Source organism: Erithacus rubecula, assembly GCF_903797595.1.
Source record: "Erithacus rubecula genome assembly, contig: scaffold_131_arrow_ctg1, whole genome shotgun sequence".
NCBI lineage: Eukaryota > Metazoa > Chordata > Aves > Passeriformes > Muscicapidae > Erithacus > Erithacus rubecula.
Genome location: NW_027636163.1, coordinates 110,343 through 135,655, shown reverse-complemented (window position 1 = coordinate 135,655; position 25,313 = coordinate 110,343). Strand labels below are relative to the sequence as shown.

The window sequence follows — 25,313 nt, the reverse complement described above, 5'->3', positions numbered from 1 at the left end:
GAGGCAGGTGGAAAAGGCTTTGTGCCGTCCCTGCTCAGAGGGGATCCTCAGCACAGCCCTGAAGATCTGCACATAGGAGAAAACCATGAACACAAAGCATCCAGAAGTTAAACAGACAATAACAGCAATGAGCCCAAGTTCACTGAGATAGGAATTTGAGCAGGTGAGCTTGAGGATGTGTGGCAGCTCACAGAAGAACTGGCCCAGGGCATTGCCATGGCACAGGGGCAGGGAAAATGTATTGGCCGTGTGCAGCAGAGCATTGAGAAAGCCACTGGCCCAGGCAGCTGCTGCCATGTGGGCACAAGCTCTGCTGCCCAGGAGGGTCCCATAGTGCAGGGGTTTGCAGATGGACATGTAGCGGTCGTAGCACATGATGGTCAGGAGGGAAAGCTCTGCTGAGAGAAAGAAGAAAATGAGAAAAACCTGAGCAGCACATCCAAGATAGGAGATGATCCTGGTGTCCCAGAGGAAATTGTACATGGCTTTGGGCACAGTGGTGCAGATGTAGCCCAGGTCAGTGAGGGCCAGGTTGAGCAGGAAGAAGAACATGGGGGTGTGCAGGTGGTGGCTGTAGGCTACGGCGCTGATGATGAGGCCGTTGGCCAGTAGGGCAGCCAGGGAGATGCCCAGGAAGAGGCAGAAGTGCAGGAGCTGCAGCTGCCGTGTGTCTGCCAGTGCCAGCAGGAGGAAGTGGCTGATGGAGCTGCTGTTGGACATTTCTGCCATATGGGCGTGGTGGACTGTTGAAAGAAGACATTAAAAAGGTGGAATAGTTTTCCTTGGGTCAATCCTGTGCAATTAGATTAGGAATTCTCTTAAAACCACTTCTCTTACTGTGTGGGAACTTAATTAAAAGCTTTATTTTTAGTTCAGTTTTGTGCTGCTGTGTTACTTTCTCATGTTCTGCATTGCTCTCAACCTGAACTGTGGGGATCTCAGTGGGAAAATAAGGTTTCCAGTGCTGCAGGGCAGTCAGACCCGTTGGTGCTACACAGCTGCCCTGTGCTCATTACACGTCCCTCGTATTCAGGTTGATCACAATTACAACGTGCTTGAAAAATAAAGTCGACTTTTTGAAGGCCCCAGATTCATAGTCAGTCTCCCTAAACCTTTCTATCTTTCCCCGTGCAGCTGGAGATGGAGGGATACCAAGGGTTTGTCTGTCTCTCTGTTGCCTGGAGTTGTGCCTAGTGGGAGCCGTTTCTTACTATCCAAGCCTTGTCCCTGCCAGTGCTGCCAGAGCCCAGCCCAGCCCTGGGGGCTCAGCTCTGCCCTGCACACCCCCTGCCCAGCACAGGGCACTGCCCAGGGGCATCTCCCTGCCAGCAGAACCTTAAGGGCATCTCAGACAAACTGAAATGATGCAAGCCAAGGTGTTGCTGCTGCTGTCTGTAGGCACAGGAGGGCGAGGAGGCACTTTGTGAGGGAGATGTGAGGCAGATCTGCCGATGCACAGTGGGACAGTGCAGGAGTCTCAGTGACAGACACACCTGACAGCCCCTTTCCCTTGCCTTGAGGAGAAAATTGACAGCAGCCCTGGCCATGCAGCACCATCTGCACAGCAGGAGGAATCTGCCCTGTTGGGGGTGGCTCCTTCCCCCCTCCAACTTCTCCTCACAGTCCATGGGGAGCTGCCAGGCAGGCTGAGAGCTGTCCCTGGCAGGTGGCACATGCTCTGGGCTGGCCCAGAGCCCTGAAAGCTGCAGGAGCTGCTCTGCAGGACAGCCCTGGGCAGCCCTGGCTGCAGCCCCAGCTTCAGCCCCTGCAGCTGTCCCTGGCAGCAGGAGCCATACTGCCCTGTCCCTCTGACAGTGCCCAGGACAGCCCGGCTCTGCAGCACATCCTCCTCCTCCTCCTGTGCCTCAGAGAAACTGGGAGAGTCCTCCTGACACATCCCACAGGCTGTGGGCTGTGCTGGCTCCAGGAGATCCCTCCAGGAGCACAGGGGACATTTCCCTGCACCCACAGACTCACCATGTCCAGGGCTGTGAAGATGTTTCCCCAAGTGAAGTCTCAGCTCAATGTCTTCCCAATCCTGATTGCCTTCAGCCTGTCTGTGCCTGGCTCCTGTCCCCTCAGTGCCTGCAGGCAGTGCCCTGAGCCCTGCTGGGCTGGGAGAGGAGCAGCTCCTCAGCAGAAATGTCTTTTTGAAGCTCTTCTTGGTTGAGCCTGGGATCTGCCTCTGTGCCATGAGACCAGCCCAGCTCAGCAGCACACACACAGCACAAGGATTTTAATGACCCTCTCAGGGATTTGGTGCTGTTTACATCACAGTAAGTTCCTCAGTGTGTTAAAGAAACTTCTCAAGAGTTCAAAGTTAAATTGAAACACCATTTTTTCCTGAAGTTTTAATGGATTCTGCTGAGGGATATATCTGTGAAAGTTGATCAAACTTTGCGTTTATCAGTGCCCCCATACCCTACTAACTATTTCTAGTGTGTCAAAATACAGGCTAAAGGACCAGCCTTAGAAATCTCCTTGCTTTGTCTAGTACTCATTATCTCCTCCTTCTTTTCTTATCCTGTTTCCACCCAAATCTCTCTCCACACAGCCTCATAGTCCTTTCCCAAGCTTTCTCCCACACACATGCCTGAGTTGCAAGTATAGAACGTGATTTGCCACACACAGACTTTAGGATCTTAGGTTCAAAATCAGCTTGGTTAGGATGTCTCGATTTACACTGAGGGCATAGACCTTACCATCTCTCGGAGGAACAATAACAAAGTTTTTCACAAATCTTGCACTGTAATAGTAACCATGCAGAGTGCCAACTTCTAGAAGCCCCAAAAACCTCATAACACCCACAAAAGCAAGCTATTCCTCTTCTCTCTTGAATGTCCAGACCCTCTTGTGCAGACTCTTCCCAGTCCAAATCTACCAACCTCCCTGCTGAAATTCGATATATTCCATTCAGTTAAAACCACAGAAGACACAGGGGAAAATTACCATTTTGCTGCAATTGTAACTTTTGTCACAAGGTAGCAATATTACTCTAAAATACACAATGACAAGTGGGGCAGGGGATCGGTTAAGCCCGAACACTGAGTGTTTCAGGGAATACCGTCCCCCTTAAACAGGAGTTCCCCACACACAACCCGAATCCAAAAGTCAAAATCACTGCAGGGAAGGGTATCTCTTTATTAAGGGAGAAAGCATCCATCTCTTGTCAACACAGCACACAGTATACAGCAATTTTAAACAATCACCCAATCACTTTGTTCTTCTCCAGCCGTTTCAGTTGCCCAAAATGAAAACACAGATCCAAGCTCCCGCTCGCTTCTTCCTAAGTACATCTCACCAATCGCACAAACAGTCATTCACAGAGGCAGGACCCAATCAAAATAATGATTAAAATAGCAGCAATAAACAAGGATTTGCCCAGTTCACCCAAAGAACTGCTGGTGTATCTCCCTGACAGAACAAACCCTTTCTGTGGCCACTGCACCCTCCCGATGATTGCAAGCAAAACTGCCCAGGCTTGCACTGAGCACAGAACGTCTTCTGCATCCTGCCAGCTGCCTTTTAGCCATGTGTAGGCCTGACAGGCATACACATCATTTTAAACGTACAATTTTGTCTGCAGTCCAGCAGCATGTCTTGTCTGTCCCCATGATGAGCAGCTGGGGACCGGAGGTCCCTCCAGGAAGGTCCCAGAGACATCCATAGCCCAGGCTGCTCTTGCAGCCAAACAGAGTTTCTTATGGCAAACTTGCCAATTGATAGAGAAAAAAGGACTCTCCAGTCAGTTTAAGTTAGAAAGTAGTATATTTATTACAATGCTGGGCAAGCCCAGGAGAAATCTCCCACAAGGTGTGCAAAATACCCAGGGCTCTTGCCTTATTTTTTCCATTAAAATCTTACATATTCATTTAGTTACCCAATATGCCTATAGATATGAATTACCTAACACCCCATATGCTCACTTTGTATTAAAATTAGCTCAAAGTTCTTTTGCACAGTCCTTGCACAGTTATTTCCTTCAAATGGGTCAGTGGGCGTTTGAAATGGGTCAGAGTTCTCCTAATGATGAAGTCAGGGAGCCTTCCTTGCCTTCAGCTTTTCACCTTGGTCTTGTTCCTAGGTTCTTGGGCCCTTTGACCGTAGTTCAAGCTCCCAACCTGGTTCTGGCTGGTTGCAGGGTCCAGGTGCAGTTATGGTTTCTTCACGTCAACAATATTCCATCTGCCCAACTTGACACAACAAAGCCAAGCAAGTGGTTTATTTTCTTATCTCTACTGGCTCAGCCACTGATTATTAACTTTCTACATTGCTTCTACTCTGATCATTATATGCATACCTTCTATTCCTCAGCTAAGCTCTTAACCCTTTGATTTTTGCATCAGAAAGATGATGCTGTGATAGATACAAACACAATCAAGGTGTTGTATCAGGATGCTCTGCCTGGAGTGCGGTGAAAACGGCTTGAAAAATGCCCTGTTTGCAAAGCTTTCAGTGGTGGATGGAGAAAGGTAAGCTATGCTGCTTTTGGTGTTGAGGAAATGCTGAAACCAGCCTGACTCATTTAAACTCTTCCTGTCCTTGCTGGGATGAGGAGCCCCTCAGCCTTCCCTGCTCCAGGCTGGACAAGCCCAGCTCCCTCAGCATCTCCTCACAGCCAAAGGGCTTCATCCCCATCCTGGAGGCCCTTCCCTCACCCTCCTCCAGCTGCCAGACATCTTTGCTGCCCTGGGGAACCCAAACCAGGCCCCAGTGACCTGGATGATCCCCGTGCTTGATTTCTTGATCACACAGCCCTGGCCCCTTGTCCCCAGGTCAGGCTCTGGAGTGGATTCGTGGAACATCCTTGGTGGAAGCTGTGGCCCAGGTGGAATTGGGCTGGAGAAGGGTTGGCAAGGAGAGGGTGGAGTTGCAAAGAGCAGATGTGGGAAGAGCCAGGACCATTTTCCCTGGTTGTGCTGCTGTGCTGGGAGTCCCTCCACCTCTGCTCACAGGCACTGCCCTTGCAGAGACAGAGGAGGGCTGGGAAAGCACCTGGGTCACACAGGGCAGAGCAGGACACTTTATTTTACCTCAGTACACAATGATCATGGCTCCTTACTGTCTGTGCTGAACACAAGCACAGTAGATACTGATGTAGCAATACTGTGACTAAAGGCATCCCTTTATGGAAAATACTACGAAACGTTAAAAAAAAAAAAAAAGGAAAAGTAGAACACACCAAATAGAAGCACATGGAACTAAGCAGTCTGGGCAGTCTGTAATGAGTTCCATTCTGAATGCTATGCAGAAACAAAGAGGCACTTGATTGTTTCTGGAAACACAGAGTGGTCATATTCCCCAGGGCATCCTCAAGCTCCTGGTTCCTCAGGCTGTAGATGAGGGTGTTATAAACGAGATTAAGCCGAATTAAATATAATTAGAATAAGCGATAATTTATTTTGCCACTGAAATACGGTTCTCCTTACCCACAATCAAAAAGGGACAACACTGAGCCCGGGATCGGCGCCGGGTGAGCACACTCTGATCCAACCTCTATCACATCGGATCCCCCAGTGCTCACAAAGCCACCTTGGTCAATCCAGATTTTATACAGTTTTTCATAGCCTGGAGCAGAGGTCTTTCTTTTTGTTGTTGCACATATTCATGCAGTCTTTCTCTGCATGGGGCTGGACAAAACCATGTCTGGGAAACAATGAATTTGGTGAATGCAGATCTCGGTTGATGGGAAGCCGGCATTCAGATGTAGCTTTCCTGATGGCTCTGGTTATCTTAATCAGCAATACTTGACAGGTGCTCATCGCTTGGGTGTTTCCTGGACAGTTTCTGAAAGGGCTATCTTTGAACAAGTAATTATTTGGCTTTTGACTGGGAATTAACACCAGCTGAGTATAATTTCAGAAACACACAACAGTGGGGACTAATAAGGGTAACTCCTTGCTTTTTGTGTGGGCGGATGATTTTTCATTGTGGACCAGGGTGACAACCAAGTTGGGTCCTTCTCCTCTGTAGAGGGTGCAACAAGAGATGGTATTGTATATCTAATAAAAGGAGACCTATGTGCCCCAGGTGTGCCCTGGAATTCCTGAGATCCTATAATTGGGATGTAGCACGTGATCAGTTTGAGATAGTGAGTCCAGTCTGTGGGTAAGGTTTAAAGCAGGAGAATTTGGATATTTTTGAAAAAGACTGGGGATGGTGCCAGCTTGGTAAAATTAATTATAAGGCTCCCATTGCAGTTTAACTCTTTGTATTTGAGATACAAGGGGGTATTTATGGTATTTCTGCCTGGTCAAATAGGAGAAGGAAGCAGCCAGCAGTTAGAGCTCTTGGAGAAGGGGAATTTTGAATAACTTAGAGGAGACAGCAGAAAGAATCATGACTGCATGTGCTCAGTATTTTCGGAGGGGTTGTCGCTGAGTTGGTCAGGGGGGTGTGGTCAATGGAATTTGTCATTGGGGTGGTCAGTGGGTGTGGTCAGTGGGGTGTTGGCACTGGTTAGTAGGATATGGGTGTGGTCAATGAGTGTGTGTAGTGGTTATGGTCAGTGGGTCTGATCTTTGGAGGTATGGTCATTTGGGTGCTGAGTGGGATGTGGTCAGTGGGTAAGGTAAGCAGATGAGATCAGAGGGTGACCAGTGAGTCACCTGTTCCTATTTCTGTTCCATCATTCCTGCTCTGATGAGGATGGATCCTCAGCCACTAGGAGGATGCTGATGAATTTTACTACTCCAGAGGCCTCTTCTTTCTTGAGATCTTCAGTTCCAGAATTCAGTGACAAAGGCTCATAAATATTTGTTTAAAACACCCTTAAGAAAAGCTCCTGGGGAAAACTTAATTTTTCAAATCTTTGGTGGTTAATTGGATAGATTTCAAAAATGTATTTCAAGTGAATATACTATATGGAAAACAATGCCAAGAGAAGTGATTTCTCCTGGTTCTTTTCCTGTTTATAGAGGGATATCAGAACTGTCCAACTGATATTGACCCCCAGCACCTTCTAATGCCGTCTAAATAGATACTAAAATCAAGTCCCTTCATGATGGTCAATCAATCACACTTTGTCCCCATCCCCATCCCCTCCTCACCATTTCCCTGATCCAACCCCTCAGACTCCTCTGGACCAGGAACAGTGCAACCAGCAGGCTCAGAGCAGTGATTCTTGCCCTGTGCTCAGCAGTGATTGGGCAGCACCTCAAGTGTTGTGTCCAGTTCTGGGCCCCTGTCCCAGTCTGGGGTTCCTCCTCTGCTCCGAGATCACCCCAGAGGGACACGAAGGTGGTTCAAACCCTGGTTTTCCCCGAAGCCACCGAAGAGAGACTGCTGGAGACGGTTTTCTCTTTTCCCAAGGACTGTTTATTATTTCTTATCTCTGGGACCTTTTGCCTGGCCAGCAGTAGTCTGCTCAGCCTGGCATCCATGGTGGAATCTGCCTGGTGAAGGCAGGGCTTATCTTATATAGTTAGTACTACGTATTACATGTTTACAAAATTTTACCAATACTATACAATTTTATTAAATGTTCCAGCCCTGACCCCATCCAATCCAAGAGTGCCAACGTGTCACCCAACATGGATGACATGGAGAAGAAGGAGGAAAAAGTGTCCACCCCCCAAATTCTCAATCTTGGCCACGTGTCCCTTATCATAAACATTCAAGAAAACCTATTTATCTACATTCTAACATTCTAATTTACACTCTACTCATCATTATTTTCTGTGTCTCTTCTTTCAATGTGGGCAGATTCTCTCAAGGAGCCAAATCCAGCCCCTGCAGCTCCTGGACAACACTTGGGGGTCTCTGAGGGGTCTGCCAGAGGGAGTTTTTGCACCCCCAAAGGAGCCAGGGAAAAACCCTGGACTCCCACAGGCCCCCAATTTAGGAAGGACATGGAGGAGCTGAAGCGTGTCCAGAGAAGGGCTGCAAGGCTGGTCAGGGATCTGGGACACAAGTCCTGTGAGGAGTAGCTGAGGGAGTTGGGGATGTTTATCCTGGAGGAGACTCAGAGGAGATCTCATCACCCTCTACAACTCCCTGACAGGAGGGTGCAGCCAGGTGGAGTTGGGCTCTTTCCCCAGGGAACAGTGACAGGACAAGAGGACACAGCCTTAAAGCTTCACCAAAGAAGGTTTAGGCTGGACATTACTAAATATTCTTCACAAAGAAGGTGATTGGGCATTTGAATGGGCTTCCCAGGGAAGTGGATGAGTCACTGTCCCAGGAAGAGTTTCAGCATAGACTGGATGTGACACTGAGTGTCATGGTCTGGGTGACAGGATGGTGTTAGTTAGCTGGATAGTTAGTTAGAAGTTTAAGGTGTATCATTACAAATTTGTGAAGTGTTATATGATTGGTTGAAAAATGCACATGGCAGCAAAACTGTGGGAAGCAAAGCAATTAATGATTGGTGATACAAGACGTTAGCAAAGTTCATAAGAAATATGTGATTGGCTAAAAAGCTAATATGAGGCATTGTAACTAAGAATTAGAGGGTTTCTGATATTATGACATTGGATAAAACACCTTTAATGTCTCACTCTTCTATGAGACTGGTGCAATAAAGCAATAAGCTGTCTTTTAAAATGTCTCTGAGTTACCCATCTTTTGTTATCATGATCTTCTGACAGGCATATTTTGGATATCAAGCCTGCCAATTGAAATGAATAGGGATTCAAAGATACCAAGTCTACCCTAAAGAAATCAATAGGGATTTAGAGACACCAGGTCTACCCTGTTTAAATCTCGGTTGATTTAGCGACACCCAGACTATCCATTAAATTCAACAGGACTTTTGTGGAACTTTGGCGCTAAAATGGGGTAATTTGGGTAAATCTGGGGGAAATATTTGGCTCAATTCCAGAAATTTCCCTTCCAGGATCATGATGCTGGTTCTGTGGAAGTCCTGGATGAATTCCTGGAAGACAATTCCGAATTCCTGATCCCACACCTGTGATCTGTGCTGGAGCTGTGCCTCCAGGTAAGCCCAAAAATCTCCATTTTCAGTCCAAATTCTGGAAATTCTGAAGCCAAAATCGAGATTTTTAGCAACAAAATTTTTGTGGCACTGGGTTTAGCCATTGAAGTCAATGGGAATTTAGGGACACCAGGTCCACCCAGTCCAAGCAATGACGATTTTTGGGACAACAATTTTGGGGGTGCCTAGGGGTTTTGGGTGACCCAGTGATCCAAGAGGTACCCATGTGTATCCAGGTGATTTTTGCCGTGATCTAGGATATACTGGGGGCTACCCAGGTGTATCCAGGTGATTTTTGGGGATGTCTAGGTGATGTTTGGAGCACCCAAGTGTCCCGACTCTCCTGGATGGGCTGGGAAAAGATAATGGTCACTGTTGCATCCTTTCAGTCAACATGGGCACAGATGACCCTTCATGGTGGGGTGGTTGTCAGGGGGCACTCAAACATTCAGGGTTACCCCAAAACTCCAGGTAAGGGCCCCAGAGGTGGGAGGGAGCCCTGGAGCCCTGGAGCCTCAGGAGATGATGCAGCGCAGGTCAGTGTGGTCGGTGCAGGTGGCATTCTGCACCGGCTCCAGCTCAGAGGTGGGAAAAGAGACCACCCTGAAATCTCAGGGAAGCAGTGGGGTCACCCAAATTGATGCACAGAAAAACTTCATAACCCACAAAGTAAATTATAGGTATGTATTTTATTGAGCACTGAGGTGAATGGGGGGATAGCTCCTCCAAAAACATACACACTTTGACAACCTGCACCTTTCTTTTTATTCTCTACAAACTAGGATTGCACAATGCACCTGATACATACTCATTTCCTAATCCCCCCTGTCCCTGCTTCATATTAAAATCAGCTCCACGGCACTTTGTGACTGCACACTGCTCCTTGTTGGTTGTTCTGGGATGAAGTAAACAGTCTACCTCTCAGTTTGAACTTTTTACCTCACCTTCTTTGCATATTAGTCTTAGGTTCCTTTCCAGACCTTAATACCATTTTTTGCTGGCTCAGAGGTCTAAGGAATCCCCGTTATCTGGAATGGGTTTCACTCTTCCATCCTGCTTGCAAATTCTTGCCCCTCTATCTTATCTTGAAGCCTTGCTCTGTCCTCCTGTTCTTGCAAAGGCAGTGAATGTTAAGCACTCAGAGAATCTTGCCAGTCCCCTTCTAGTTAAAGCATCCTCCTGTATTTTTACCCTTAACTCATTAATTTTAATTTTAATTTTCCCTGTTTCAGTTTTACAATGGCTCCTTGGTTCTATGAGCCCCAGAGCTTCATCCTTGACCCCTGGTTCCATAGGGGTCTGGAGTCACAATGGTCTCCCTGAATCCATGAGGCACAAGAATGTCACAATGGTCTCTTTGATTCCATGAGGCTCCATGGTGTCCCCATGGTGTCCTTGGATCTGCTACTGTCCTTGTCACAACTGACCCACAATTCTATAAGGTTCTGCAGTGTCACCATGGTCACAGTCAGAGGCTGGATGAGATCAATGTCCCAGACTCCTCGGGATGAGCTGTCAGTCAGTCACACATTGGGCTGGTGCTGACCCAGGCTCTGATTGCTCTAGCAATCACAAGTCCCACCTGGGGGAAGACCCACAAAGGCCTGGGGGCTTAAAAAAACACAAAGCACCGGCTCAGTCCAAGTCCCTGCCTGCTCCTGTGGTCTGTGTCACACCAAAGGCAATGCTCCACACTCATCCCTGGAGCCCCAGCCCAGCTCCTGAGTGACCCAATGACCAAAAGTCCTACCTGGGGGAAGGACCAGGAAGACCAAAGAGAATTTAAGGCAGACCACTAGGCAAACGCACATCTTGCTCCTACCTCCTCTTGGAATTTCTGTCTGAACAGTACTGGAATCCAAGATTGTGCATCTCTGTATCTTTTTTGTTGTTCTCTATGTTTTCTATTTCTTCTGTTTCTGTCCTCTTCCAAATTTTGAGTATCTTGGGGAAAGGGGGAATTACTAGACAGTGCCATCGGCTGCTGAGATCCTGCCTGCTTCCCCCTCCCCCCAGAGTGGCCAGACCGGCCCATGGCAGAGCTGGAATGCTGCCCCTGATAAGATTTTCCAAAAACCCCTGGGTCAAGGGGGAGGGGAGGCCATCAGCCTGTGAGTGCTGCCTCATAAATTGATATGGTCCTCAAAAATTGTTATGGGAAAACTGTAAGTTGAGGAAGGGATTTTTACAGAGTGATCAGATTTACATTCTCCTGAATGGCTGATTCACTGTGACACAGCACCGGGAGAAAACTGTTTTCTTGTGGTAAAATCTCCATAGACTGATGAAAAGTTCTCCTCACGCAAGTAAATGGGTGAAAGGCTATTTATAGAGATGGCAAATTGAGTAATCCGTTTCTGTATGTTATCAGTGTGAAAGAAAAGAAGTTGTAGGAGGAGGAGAAATGTTCGGAAAGTTTTATTGAGATGTTTTTTTTTCTTGTAATTCCTAGTAATAAAGTTTTTTCTTTGTACCTTTTAAAGTTTGAGCTAGTTTTGCCTTCCTCCCAATCCCATCTCACAGCAGAAAATGAGTAAATAATTCTAATGGGTGCACTGGAAATTTGGCCAATGCTAAATCTACGACAAACTTAATATTGAACTCTTCTTTCTTGACCTCTTCAGTTCAGGGATTCAGTGAGAAAAACTCAAAAGTATTTGTTCAAAATACCCAAACAAGAAAAGCCCCTGGGGTTAATTTAAGTTTTAAATTCTTCTGTGATTAATTAGACAGATTTCAGTAGTGCATTCAAAGTGAATATGCTATATACTATATTGAAAACAATGCAGGGAGAAGTATTCTGTTCTGGTTTTTTTTTCGTATTTATTGGTTGATACCAGCAATGTCCAATGATATTGAACCCCTGAATCTTCTAATGACTTCTGAATAGATATGAAAATCAAGACCCTTCATGGATGACCATAAATAACACATTGTCGTTCCCCCCCCCCCCCCCAATTCCCTCGTTCAACACCTGGAACTGCAATGGATCAGGAATGGTGTGGCCAGCAGGAACAGGACAGTGATTCTTCCCTTGTGTTCAGCACCAGTTTGGCAGCACCTCGAGTGCTGTGTCCAGTTCTGGGTCCCAATTTACGAAGGACATGGAGGGGCTGGAGTGTGTCCAGAGAAGAGCAACAAGGCTGGTGAGGGGTCTGGAACACAAGTCCTTTAAGGATCAGCTGAGGGAGTTGGGGATGTTTATCCTGTAGAAAGCTCAGGTGAGACTTCATCACTCTCTGCAACTCCCTGTCAGAAGGGTGCAGGCAGGTGGAGGTCAGGCTCTTTTTCCAGGGAACAGTGACAGGACAAGAGGACACAGCCTTAAGCTACACTAGGGGACAATTAAGCTGGACATTAGGAAATATTCTTGAATAAAAGGGTGATTGGGCATTGGAATGGGCTGCCCAGGGAGATGGGTGAGTCACTGTGTGTGGAAGTGTTTCAGGAAAATTCTGGATGTGGCACTGAGTGTCATGGTCTGGGTGACAAGGTGGTGCTGGCTCACAGGTTGGACTTGATGCTCTCCAAGGTCTTTTCCAGCCTGGGTGATTCTTGGATGATTGTGATATTGCGGGGCCCTGGGGAAGCAATGGGTCATTGTGACACTGCAGGGCCTCGTGGAACTGAGAGGACCAGAGTGACACTGTGTACAACATGGCACCACAGAGCCAAGGGGCCACTGTGACACTGTGGGGCTGCATGGAAGCAAGGAGTCCATTTTGACACTCTGGGTCCTCGTGGAACCACAAAGGCCACTGTGACACTGCAGGGCCTTGTGAAACCAAGGGGCCATTGTGCCACTGCAGAACCAAGGAGAGCCTTGTGAGAGCCTGGGGCCAATGGAATCAAGGGGCCATTGTGCCACTGCAGGGACTCTTGGAACTAAGAGAACAATTGTGACACTGTGGTGCCCCATGGAACCAAGGGTCCCTCGTGACACTGCAGGATCTTGTGTAACCAGGGCTCCATTGTAATACTGCAGCATCAGGGAATTCATGGTGGCACTAGGAGACCTCATGGAACCAAGGGGCCGGTGCTGCTCCTCATGGACTCATAGAATGAAGGAAACATATTTGACACTCTAGTGCCTCTTGCGACCAAGAGGTTATTGTGACACTGTGGGACCAAGGAGAGCATTGCTGCACTGCGAGACCTCATGGAACCAAGGATCCACTGTGGCACTGCAGGGCTTTAGGGGACCAAAATGTTTTTGTGACACTGTGGGGTCCAGGGATCCAAGGGACTTTGGGACATCAAGGGGTTGCATGGAACCAAAGGGGCAAGTTGTGACAAAGGGAGGAGATTTTTTCCAGGGGATGTGTTACACCACAGCCCAGCCCTGGGAGGGAAATTCCTCTCTTCTTGCATCCAGTGTGGACTATCCCTGCTTCACTTTGCATTAATTATTTCTTTCTTTCTTTCTTTCTTAAGCTGTTTTACACTATATCAAAAGTGTCTCTGAAACAGCTCTTTAAACACTCTGATGGCTCTCCTCCACTGTCCTCAGTCTCCCTCCACTGGGCACAGAGCTCCTTTGTCCTTGTACTGTGGTTGTGTGCCTGAAGCCTGCATACCTCACCTTGGGAGTTCTCTGGGCCCTCTCCAAAATATTTGCAATTGATAACATTGAGCTCATAGTCTAAAAAATCACCAGAGAAACAAGACCAGCCAGACTGCTCTGTTCTGGCTACTTTTATCTGGGAGCAATCCTTGGACAGATAGAAACTGGGAGGCCAAATCCAAGTTTTGGCCGTTGGCCCTGGATGAGAAAGACAGGTTTTTTCCATAGGAAGTAAGGAATAGGGACTCAGTGTTTCAGGGGCAGATGAGATCTGACCACCAGAGCCAAAGACAGCCATATCTGGTTGTCATGGCAGCTTTTGTCTGAGAGAAACCCTTGCATACAGGGAGTTTTTTAGGGATGGTACCAATTTTAGCCATGGGCACATGGAAGGACAGAGAGTTTTCCATAGGAAGGAAAGCCCAGAGCCCCAGTACTCCAGGGGCTGATGAGAGGTAGCCCTTGACATGCCAAATTCATCTTGACCTGTCTGTTGGTCAATGGGAGGCCGAGCATGCCAGACCTTTTTCATGTCCCCTTGGTTCTGTGGGAACCCACAGCATCACATCTATCTCCATGATTCCATGGGGCTTGGCAGTGCCACAATTGTCTCCATGGATCCACGGTGTCCTGCAGGATCAGAGTGAGCCTTTGGCTGCACAAGGTCCTGTAATGCAACAATGGCCTCTTGGTTCCACACAGCCCTGCTGTTTCACATTGACCCTATGTGACCATGTGGCCCAGCAGAGCCACAGTGATGTCCTTGGTGCCACGAGGCCCCACAGTGTCACAATGGCCCCCTGGATCCACATGCCATGCAGTTCCACAGTGGTCTCTTGGTCACAATAGACTTTAGGTTCCATGAGTTTTCATACAACAGTTCTGCAGTGTCACCATGGACCCTTTGTTCCACGAGGTTCTGTAGTATAACATGGTTACCGTGGTTCCAAGAGGTTCTGCAGTGTCACAATGCACCCATGGCTGCAGGAGGTTCCATAGTGTCACCATGGCCTCCTTGGATCAGCAGTATAATAATGGACCATAGATTCCATGTGACTCCACTGTGTCAAAATGGATTTTTGGTTCCATGCAACCCCATAGAACAGCCCCACAGTGTCAAAAGGCTGCTTTGTTCCTTGAGGTTCCGTAGTGGAACAGTTGACTTCTTGGTGAGGCCCTGCTGTCACCAAAGCTCCAAAAAAGCAGACTAAGACTTCTTGCCACTAATTTGGTGTTAAAGTGGGCATAATTTTTTCCAGATCTCAGGTCCAATGTGGTCCAGTCCTAACTATATGTGGACACGTCATTCTGCGCATCCAGGTTTGCTCAGATCAGAGACACTTTTCCCTTGTTTTTTTCCACCTGTTTGTCACTGCCTCCAGTGTTCTGCTCTAACTGGAACCTGGGGACATTTTCTCAATCATATCCCTCAGTTGGACCCATTAAAACTTCAAAAACTTTGGACTTTAAATCTCACTTTGAATTCTTGAGAAGTTTTTTGAACACACTCTCAGGGACTGAGTCTGATGTAAACAGCAACAAAGCCCTGAGAGGGTCATTATAGTCATTGTGCTGTGTCTCGGCTGCTGAGCTGGGCCAGGCTCCTGGAACAGAAGGAGCCCTTGGAAACCAAGAAGAGATTCAAAAGCACATTTCTCTTGCTAAGCAGCTCTTCTCCCAGCTCAGGAGGGTACTGGGTCACTGCCTGCAGCCGCTCTGGGCACAGCACAGAGGCACAGAGAACTTCAATCAGTCAGGGCTGGGAAGATGCTCAGAAAAGACTGGGGCAGAATCACTCCCAGCCCTTGACACAGGAAGCCTCTGGCTGCAGGACAAGGCAGCTGCAGCTCCTGCAATGATCCCCTAAAGCCGGAACATCCCAATGCCTACAGACTCTGTGAGTACATTCTCTGATTCTCTCTTGTGCACAGAAACCAGAGGTGCCCAGGGCTGTCCTGCAGAGCCGGTCCTGCAGCCCAGGGTGCTGTGCTGGGGCAAGGATCCTGATGCCTGCAGGGACAGAACTCAGCCAGCCCTGGGAGCTGCTCATAGCACTGGGGAACAAGGTCTGGGTGGAAGGAAACAGCTGGGAAGGCTTGGGAGTGTTATCCTTGTTTGGTGAGGATGCTGCATTGTTCAGGACTCATGTGTGATGCCTCTAGCATGACATTTAACTTCAGAACATTTTGAATTAGATTATACAGGGGGCGCAGCAAGGCAGGAGCTGTTATTAAAATTACTGCTCTGCATTGCCTGGATGGGAAAAAGCACACTGATATTAATCTCTCAGTTCAGGTTGAGAAAAATAAAAAAATAAAAAAAATTCTCTACATCTTAATAAACAAGGTGAAGGGAGAAATCAGCACAAGGTGCTGTACAGGCAGAATCACTGTCGCTTTTCCAGCCTCCTCAGGGTTGCTCTGATGTTGCCATCAGGGACTGCAGAGGCAGAGCTGGCCCTGGGCAGTGCCCTGTGCTGGGAGGGGTCTGCAGGGCAGAGCTGAGTCCCCAGGGCTGGGATGGGCTCTGGCAGCACTGGCAGGGCCCAGCCCTGAGCACGATAAGCAGCTGCTGGCAGGTACAGCTCCAGGTAGCAGAGCCCTGGGTAGGCAGTGGGGGGAAAGTCCCACCAAGCTGGGCTGGGATATTTAAATTCTCTCCAAACTAAACTATTCCATGATTAACTTTTTTACAGATCCCCATGCCAAGACACAGCAAATGTCCAACAGCAGCTCCTTCAGTCATTTTCTCCTGCTGCCATTGGCAGACACGAGACAGCTGCAGCTCCTGCACTTCTGCCTCTTCCTGGGCATCTCCCTGGCTGCCCTCCTGGCCAACGGCCTCATCATCAGCGCCGTAGCCTGCGGCCACCACCTGCACACCCCCATGTTCTTCTTCCTGCTCAACCTGGCCCTCACTGACCTGGGCTGCATCTGCACCACTGTCCCCAAAGCCATGCACAATTCCCTCTGGGACACCAGGAACATCTCCTATGCTGGATGTGCTGCTCAGGTGTTTCTGATTTTCTTCTTTCTTGGTGCAGAATATTTCCTCCTGACCATTATGTGCTACGACTGCTACGTGTCCATCTGCAAACCCCTGCACTACAGGACCCTCCTGGGCAGCAGAGCTTGTGCCCACATGGCAGCAGCTGCCTGGGCCAGTGCCTTTCTCTATTCACTGCTGCACACGGCCAATACATTTTCCCTGCCCCTGTGCCGGAGCAATGCTCTGGGCCAGTTCTTTTGTGAGGTCCCACACATCCTCAAGCTCTCCTGCTCCAAATCCTATCTCAGGGAATTTGGGCTCCTTGCAGTTAGTGCTTGTTTAGGATTTGGCTGTTTTGTGTTCATTGTTTTCAGTTATGTGCAGATCTTCAGGGCTGTGCTGAGGATCCCCTCTGAGCAGGGTCGGCACAAAGCCTTTTCCACCTGCCTCCCTCACCTGGCTGTGGTCTTTTTGTTCCTCAGCACTGCAATATTTGCTCACCTAAAGAGCCCCTCCATCTCCTCCCGATCCCTGGATCTGACCCTGTCAGTTCTGTACTCAGTGGTGCCTCCAGCCCTGAACCCCCTCATCTACAGCCTGAGGAACCAGGAGCTCAAGGCTGCAGTGTGGCCACTTATGACTGGAGGAGTTCAGAAACATTAAACTGCTTGCCAATTTCTGCAAATCATTTTCAGTAAGAGTCATCTTTGATATTTCTTGTTGATTTTGTTGTGGTTTTTTTTCTCCTTTGTTTTGGTTTTAATTATTTTCCACATATAAACGTCATTATTTCTACCCTTTATTATTTATTTTTCTCTCCACCTTTGCTGTAGCCACAGACTGTGGCCAGAGCCCTTTCCAGCCCCCTCCCTCACGTGTTCGTGGGGAATCTTTTCACAAGCACTGTCTGAAGCCTCCCTCCATCACCTCCCCACCCCTGGATGTGGCCCTGTCACTTCTGTGTTTGGTGGTGCCTCCAGCCCTGATACAGCCTGAGGAACTAGGAGTTCAAGGATTCCCTAGGAAAGCTAGGCCTGGATACATTTCTGAAGGTAATATCTTTCTGTTTACTTCTGCAGTGCATTCAATGTAGCACATTACATTCCAAGCCTGTCTTCCAAAGCTTTTAATAGTGCTACAAGTAGGGGGACAGGCTTTGCTACCTTTTTCTTGTGATTATTTTCACCCTAAATATTTTGTCATCTTCCCTTATTGAGTTCACTCTCTAACTTGATTCAAAAACTATGTAAATTTGGAATCATGGTCTGTGTGTGTTTAAATAAATTAAATGTTCATGCAAAGATTTATTTATCAAATATCCTCCCTCTGTTATATTTCATTCTACTTGTCCAGCTTCTCAATGCTTTCTTTCAACACTGAAAAACAATGAGCCCAAATTGCTCAGAGTGAAGCAATGTCCAACAGCAGCTCCATCAGCCACTTCCTCCTGTTGCCATTGGCAGACACACGGCAGCTGCAGCTCCTGCACTTCTGCCTCTTCCTGGGCATCTCCCTCGCTGCCCTCCTGGGCAACAGCCTCATCATCAGCGCCGTAGCCTGCAGACACCACCTGCACACCCCCATGTTCTTCTTCCTGCTCAACCTGGCCCTCACTGACCTGGGCTGCATCTGCACTACTGTGCCCAAAGCCATGCACAATTCCCTCTGGGGCACCAGGACCATCTCCTATGCTGGATGTGCTGCTCAGGTGTTCTTCTTTCTTTTCTTCTTTTCAGCAGAGTTTTCCCTCCTGACCATCATGTGCTACGACCGCTACGTGTCCATCTGCAAACCCCTGCACTACGGGACCCTCCTGGGCAGCAGAGCTTGTGCCCACTTGGCAGCAGCTGCCTGGGCCAGTGCCTTTCTCAATGCTCTGTTACACACGGCCAATACATTTTCCCTGCCCCTGTGCCATGGCAATGCCCTTGGCCAGTTCTTCTGTGAACTGCCACACATCCTCAACCTCACCTGCTCAAATTCCTACCTCAGGGAACTTGGGTTTCTTGCTGTTAGTGTCTCCTTAGTATTTGGTTGTTTTGTGTTCATTGTTTTCTCCTATGTTCAGATCTTCAGGGCTGTGCTGAGGATCCCCTCTGAGCAGGGATGGCACAAAGCCTTTTCCACCTGCCTCCCTCACCTGGCCGTGCTTTCTCTGTTTGTCATCACTGGCATATCTGCCAACCTGAAGCCCCTCTCCATATCCTCCCCATCCCTGGATCTGTCACTCTCAGTTCTGTACTCAGTGGTGCCACCAACCCTGAACCCCCTCATCTACAGCCTGAGGAACCAGGAGCTCAAGGATGGCTTGAGGAAAATCATCATGAATTATTCTCAGAAAAAATAAACTCTCATTCTCCTGTATCACTATTATAATATTACTCATTAATGCCCACTCTATATCCTGTGGTGTTTGTTTGGTTTTTTTTTTGGTTTTTTTCTGGCACAGGTATGACATTTTAGAGTTTTTTCACAAGAAAATCTTTATCTTTACTATTTTTAATACAGTATTTGCATTTGTAGTGGGAACCATAGACTATATAATCCTGGACTTGTACTACATATGTGCTTACACAAAAGAAATAACTTGGTATTGCTGTGTTTGCCTGTCATCTTTCCTCCTTGGCTTCTCGACAATGTTAGTGCCTCTGTGCAGAGCTGGGGTGAAAAGGGAACCCCAGTGCTCCTCACTGCCAGGCACACCCAGGGCTTCTGCTCCATAACCTCCCCTTTCTTCACTTCCACACTCCCCTTCAGAGCCCCTGTGTTGGTTTAAGGCCTCAGGGCTCTTTTAGCTCAGTCCCAGTCCTGCTGTGTAACTGTGCAGGCACTGCAGTCAGGGACAGGCCGTGGGCACTGCTGGGACAGAGCTGGGCTCTGCAATAGCATTTCCATCATGCAAAGGCATCTCCCCAGTGCAGGACCTGAAAGCTTCAATCTCCTTCCCAGTTTGCTCTCAAGGATGTTCCCAACAGAGCCCTGGAGAGGAGAACAGGTACGCATTGGGACCCATTAATGCTTTGAGACACTTTAGGTTTTTCTTCAGACTCGGACTCCTGAAAACGTTTGTGCAATCTCCTCTCAGGCCCTGAGGTTCAAGGGCTCTGCACCAAATGCACCACGAGGCTCATTTTAAAAAAGCAAACCATGACAAACATGGCAAACCATGGCTCTGCTTTGATTTCCCTCTGGTTGAGAACATATACAGCAATTTGTTAGATTTAATATTTGGGCTACTTTTGTCTTTACATTTTTATGACAATTTTCATGACTAATCCTTGATAAAACTCCAGAGATGTTCCTGGCAAACAAAAATTCTGGCTGACCATCAAGGTATAATTTACAGGCATCAGTAGTGTATTACTGGCACAATTTTTCATTCTTTTTCCTCAGTCTCATTCAGGGTAGGAACAATAATTCTCTTGCTGATACCTTTTCATGGAGATGACACCTGTTTAATTTGAGAATAATTTCCCCAGGACCCTTTGCTGTTCAGCTGTACCATACTGTCTGTGGGTGACAAAGCTTGGTGGGTCCTTTCCCCTTGGCTGGGGAGGTGCCTGGTCCCAGTCCCTGAGGGCACCCAGGCTCCTGGATGGAATTTGTGTGGAAGTCCCTCAGTGTCACATCAGCCTTCACATGGAGCCCTGTGGATCAGAGCATTTTCCAAAGAGCTGTTGGTGCAAACAGGGAGATTTGGTTCTAGAGGATCTGTAAAACAGTATCCCATAACATCCACTTGTTCTGGCACAGAACACTTGGCTGCAGGGACATATTCCCATCTTGCTCAGCCAGGTTTCAGGATTCAAACAGTGTTGTCTTTCCCCAGAGCTGTTCCTTCAGCTTGCCTGGGAGGGCCATTTGGCCTCTGCACCCACACTCTGGCTCCATTATTAGGACTGGTACATCCAAACCCTTTATCTCTATTAACAGCAGTGGTTTAAGGTGGATGTCCTTTTTTCACAGTTGTTTTAAAAACTGCAGTATCAAAAATTATGCTACCCTGCCATGGGGTTAAATAATCCAATTGTTCATTATTGTTTAAGAAAATTACTTCAATTTCTCCTTGATAATCTGCACCGATTACTTCTCCCAAGGCATGAACACTTAAAGACCAATCTTCAGTAAGCATTTAGGAAAACAAAGCATCCTGAAGGAATCTGAATACCTGTTCTGGTATTTATAACTCCCATTTGCTTCTGATTTATCCTAACTAATTCTAATGCATAAAGGTCCAGCCCTGCAGCCTCTGGAGGGGCCCTGTCAGGAGCCATCACAACTGGAATAATTTCCTAAGCAGTCCAAGTGTCACTGTCCATGGTTGTATTTGTCATTGGATTCAGCCATGCACATTTGGGGGTTTCCATTCCCCCAGTGGGGCAGTTGTTGAGGGTATGGAGCACATCTGTGAGATGGGATTTTCATTGTGACACCTTCCAGTCTCCTATTTTTTTTCAAGTGCTCTTTTAACAACCCCTTCATCTGTTCAATTAATGCTGCAGCCTTTGATGGTCTGCTATATGAAAAACCCAACAGTCTTACTCACTTTATTTTTCACAGGAGCAGACAAAGCATTCCATATCCTAGTGTCAGCAAACCCTGTTAAAACTGCCAATTTCATCCTTTACTCCTTTGTTCATTGTATACAATTTCACACAGTTCACCAGTGATGTTCAGGTGGCCAATCATTTTCTATAGAGTATTTACTGTTACATCCCTGAGCAGCCAAAGCTAAAAAATTAGTATTTGGAGCATTATTTTACAATGTCATTATATATATGTGGAAGTATGCACCTCTTTTTTTTTATTATATTATATATATGCACATATATATATATATAATTATTTATTATATTATTACTCTTTCCTTTGCACAAATGAAACCTAGCTCAAGATTAAAAGCCTTTTCTGTTGCTCCACGTGGGAGCATTTTGACACCAATCATTCCCTCTGTTGGTGCTGTTAACATAATTCATCCTCATCTTCCCAAACACACAAATTCTTTTCATTTTCCCATATTTTAATACATCCAGTGGTTCAGCTTCTTTCAGCTGACTTCCCCATTGCTCTCACGGTTCTCTGAACTCAGCCCACTCCAGAGCCAGCAAACTCTAGGAATGGTTTTACCTCTACCTGGGAATTTAGGACAGGACTGATTCCAACCATCTACATTTAAAACGCAACATTTTGTGGTGATCTACCAAGACCACACTCAATGTGCTTAGAGGTATTTTCCAACAGAAAGGATTCTATAATTCCAGGATTCCATCTGCTGGATTCAGCTAGGTCCATGTTAGCAGCATGACTTTAGTCAAAATGTCTCCTCTTGCTCAGCTCTTGTGGCCTAAGACTCTTTTAGCTCCTGGTGCTCAGCTGCTCATGCTGAATGACATGACTCGGAGAGAAGAATACAGTTCATCCAATTCCTTCTGGGACACTGAGAGGGGAGGCTGTGGAACCAGGAGCATTGTTTAGTGTGGTCTCTTCTCTGCCCTTCACACTTTTCAGCACTTTGAACTAGCCAAGAGCTTTCTCCAAGGGTGCAATGAAGCAGCTGTTCCTGCTGTTCCCAGCTCAGGCTCTTCCCAGTCCCTGACCTTGACTGGTTTTGTCCCTCTTGCTGTGCCCTCTGTTCCCTCTGTGCTCGGTGGCTGCTGCCCAGGACTGTGGAACTGGCAAAGATCAAGGGCTCCAGCCCCTCCTTCCTCTGTCCTTGGAGCTGCCTGCTCACAGCAGCCTTTTCCATCTGGAAGCTCCACATGGACAGGGAGTCCCCACCTCTGTTTCCTGCACAACCTCCAGGAACCCATCTCAAGTCTCTGTTGGCACTGGGGGCTCCCAGGTGCCCCAGGCTGCTGTGACACCACTGCACATGGGAGGGAAGAGTGGCAGGGGCTGTGCTGAAAGTCAACTCCATCTGCTGCTGCTGCTGTGGGGGTCATTTGTCCAGCCCTGCCCCAGAGTCAGGGATCAGATCCGGGCACTGCTGCTGCTCTCTCGAGATCAACCACAGTTTGGGTGTTGCTGTCAGTGCCAGCAGAAGTGGTGGCTGGAGCAGTGGGTGCTGACACTGCCCCAAGCCCCAGGGCCAGAGGGGTCCCTGGCCTGGGGGCTGGGAGGGAGTTGTCCCTTGTTCTCCCTCTGCCCCACACAGAGCTGGGCTGGGCACAAGTCGGGCAGCACAGCAAACAAGGAGGCTATGAGTCTCTTCCAGCCCTGTCTGCTCAGAGTTTGGCCCTTGGAGCTGCAGGTGGACAAAGGCAACTGCTCCTGGTCCCTCTGTGTGTCCCTGTGTTCAGCAGTGCTGGTCCATCAGTCTGTGCCTAGCACTGGGGAAAAGCCTCAGCCCTGCAGGGCCAGGAGCTGCCAGGCTTTGCCTGCGCAGCTCAGCCAGCAGGAAGGAGCTGCTCCACACAGGAACCAGGAGCAAAGGACACTCCTTTTTTATGGCATGTTTTCTGTTTTAAGGAAAAGAAAAAGGAAAAAGAAAAGAAAAATCCTCTATAAAATGTGAAAGGTAAAAACAAAAACCAAGTTATTAGTGAAAAATCTTCTGTAACTTCGAATTAAGATGTAACTGATCTTTTGAAAGATGAAACTCATTTATTTACTTTGTATACGAGCTGATGGCATTGATGCACCTTACTGGCCTCAGTAACATTTTTAAAAAGATTTTAGGAGTTGTTTCCAATATTTTTTTTTTTTTTTTAAATTGTGGTGAAACTAGTGTGAACCAAGAAGAAATTCCTTTGTTCCCTGCCAGCTCCAAGCAGGACTGGCAATCTAAACCCTGTCACAGCCCAAATCCTTTAGAAGACTCGCTTCCTTCTCAGTAGAGCCCAGTAGAGCCCTGGCAGAGCCCAAAGCAGCCTCAGCATCCAGAGGGCCTGGCTGCAAGGAAAGAACGCAGAAACTGCCCCATCAGCTGAAGGTTCCTGTCCCCCTTGTCCCAGCTCCTGTGGTGCCCAGGCCATGCTGGCCATGCCCGGAGCAGAGGCCAAAGCTGTCCAAAGCTGCCCGTCATTGCCGCCTTGGGTAGAGAGCAGGAGGGCAGCACATGTGCCCAACCTGCAGCCAGCCATGGCACATCCAGCCCCTTAGCAGTTGCCCAGAGAGAAAAAGCAGCTTGGCAGCCCACTGAATGATTTGTGGCATCTGCCCCAGCAAAGGGGGAACCTTTGGGATCCTGGCTAAGCCGTGCCATGCCCAGATCTGGGAGCATCCCCCTGGCTGTGGACTCACCCGCAAATTGGGTGTGGAGCTTGTCTTTGAAGAAGGTGCCAGAATCCTAGTCCATCATCTTCAGCTGGCTAGGTTGAGGAACAGATTGTCATCATTGAGGCTGTCCTTGGTGTCTCTAGCAGCAGCCCCACCTGGTACAACTTCTCCTTCTCCTTCCATGGGGGCCAGACCAGGCTGTCGGTGTTCTGCCCAGGGCCCCAGCCATCAACGAACCAGAGAAGAAAACCCAGGGGGGGATGGTGGCCACCAGTGCTTGCCACACCAGGTCTCCAGCTCAGCTCCAGCCCAAGAGCTGTGTGCCCCTTTCTGATGAACCCTGCTCAGAGCTATGGGCAGTCTGGGTTGCTTTGCCACTAATTGCCATGAGATGGGTGCAGCTGTTTCATGCCAGGTCCCTGGATCCAGCTGCGGATCTCTCCCATCGTCTAGAGTAGATGAACACCCTGCAGCTAAGGATCCCAGAAAAGGTGTTCTAAGGACAGCCTGTCCAAGGGTTGCATGGACAAACACCTCTTAATAACATCTTGGCACTCTCAAAAGAGAAACCAGAAATCACCAATCAGTCAGAGAAATTGTGCCACCACCCCCCCCCCCCCCCCCCCCATTCCTGTGCCCAGGCCATGCTGGGTGTGCCCAGGGTTGTTCCTAAACTTCCCCATGGATTTTCTCTTAGGAGGAGAGCAGGAGAGCAGGACATGTGCCACCTCCTCTGCACCTGCCAGAGCAGGATGCTCACGAGCCTGCTGCTGTCTCCCAGCACTGGTATTCCCCCCATGCCCAGAGATGAGGATCCATCTTGAGACAGTCATGGTGGCAGCGAGATCTGGTGGTCCCAGCTGATGTTCTGGCCCCTCCTTGAAAGGTGGTCCCCGTAGACCATCTGGTGCAGCAGGATGCCCAGGGACCAGATGGTAGCTGGTTTGCCACAGTACCAGCCAAAGTGGGTCCATTCCAGGGAGCTGTAGGATGGTGTTCCTATGGAATACAGATGGAGTTTGTGAGGGGGATGCTGCTGCTCCCAGAGCCTGGCAGCATCCCTGGGCATGTGGGGGCTGCCCCAGTGACACGTGGTGTGACTTGCTGTCTTCTCACCAGCACCTGAGACTTGTGTAAGAACTCAGGGTTGGACAAAGATCCACTGGTGTTGGAAGACGGCAGCGAAAACCCTTGCAAGGCCCAACCACTACAAGGAAAAGCCCACTCAGCGTTGGGGCAAAACCATGCCTTCATCCTCCATGCCTGCATTGCCCCAAAAGATATTATGAAGCCAAGGCAAATAAGGAGAGCACAGCAGTGCAAGCCTTTTCTCACCTGCAAACCAAACTGGCTGGTGCACAGCGTATGGCCCCCTCTCTGCTACCCCCATCCACAGGTGTTTCTGTTGGGCTTACTACTCCTGCCCCAGCTGCAGTCCTGGGCAGAGTGGCTGGCAAAGACTGCCAGCAGGGTTGGAAGCCAGCCCCACCTACCGCCACTCAAAAGCAGCTCAGCTGAAGGCTCAGTGTCATGACTGCCAGCAAAAGGGAGAATCCCCACTGCCACACCCAGGCTGGGCTCTGAGATGTTGGGCCAGGAGATGCTGTG

At 48.4% G+C, this 25,313-nt stretch overlaps 3 protein-coding genes across 3 annotated transcripts in view; 2 read left to right on the top strand and 1 right to left on the bottom strand.

The window, feature by feature from the left end:
• Positions 1–16,217: 16,217 nt before the first annotated feature.
• Positions 16,218–17,169, top strand: LOC306815411 (olfactory receptor 14I1-like; the record flags this gene model as incomplete). Its single annotated transcript, XM_079331974.1, has 1 exon — positions 16,218–17,169. One exon carries the CDS (start codon positions 16,218–16,220, stop codon positions 17,148–17,150), a length of 933 nt encoding a protein of 310 aa, XP_079188100.1. The 3' UTR covers positions 17,151–17,169.
• A 723-nt stretch (positions 17,170–17,892) lies between these two features.
• On the top strand, positions 17,893–18,834 carry LOC306815408 (olfactory receptor 14J1-like; the record flags this gene model as incomplete). Its single annotated transcript, XM_079331969.1, has 1 exon — positions 17,893–18,834. The coding sequence occupies exon 1, from the start codon at positions 17,902–17,904 to the stop codon at positions 18,832–18,834; it is 933 nt and encodes a 310-aa protein (XP_079188095.1). The 5' UTR covers positions 17,893–17,901.
• Positions 18,835–22,300: 3,466 nt separating this feature from the next.
• Positions 22,301–25,313, bottom strand: part of LOC306815413 (serine/threonine-protein kinase pim-1-like) — a gene marked incomplete at its 5' end in the record, with an annotated part of 78,293 nt that continues 75,280 nt past the window's right edge. The window contains one exon of the mRNA XM_079331976.1: positions 22,301–22,945. Within this exon, the coding sequence (XP_079188102.1) occupies positions 22,783–22,945 (163 nt within the window). The 3' untranslated portion in view covers positions 22,301–22,782. The remainder of the gene's footprint in view (positions 22,946–25,313) is intronic.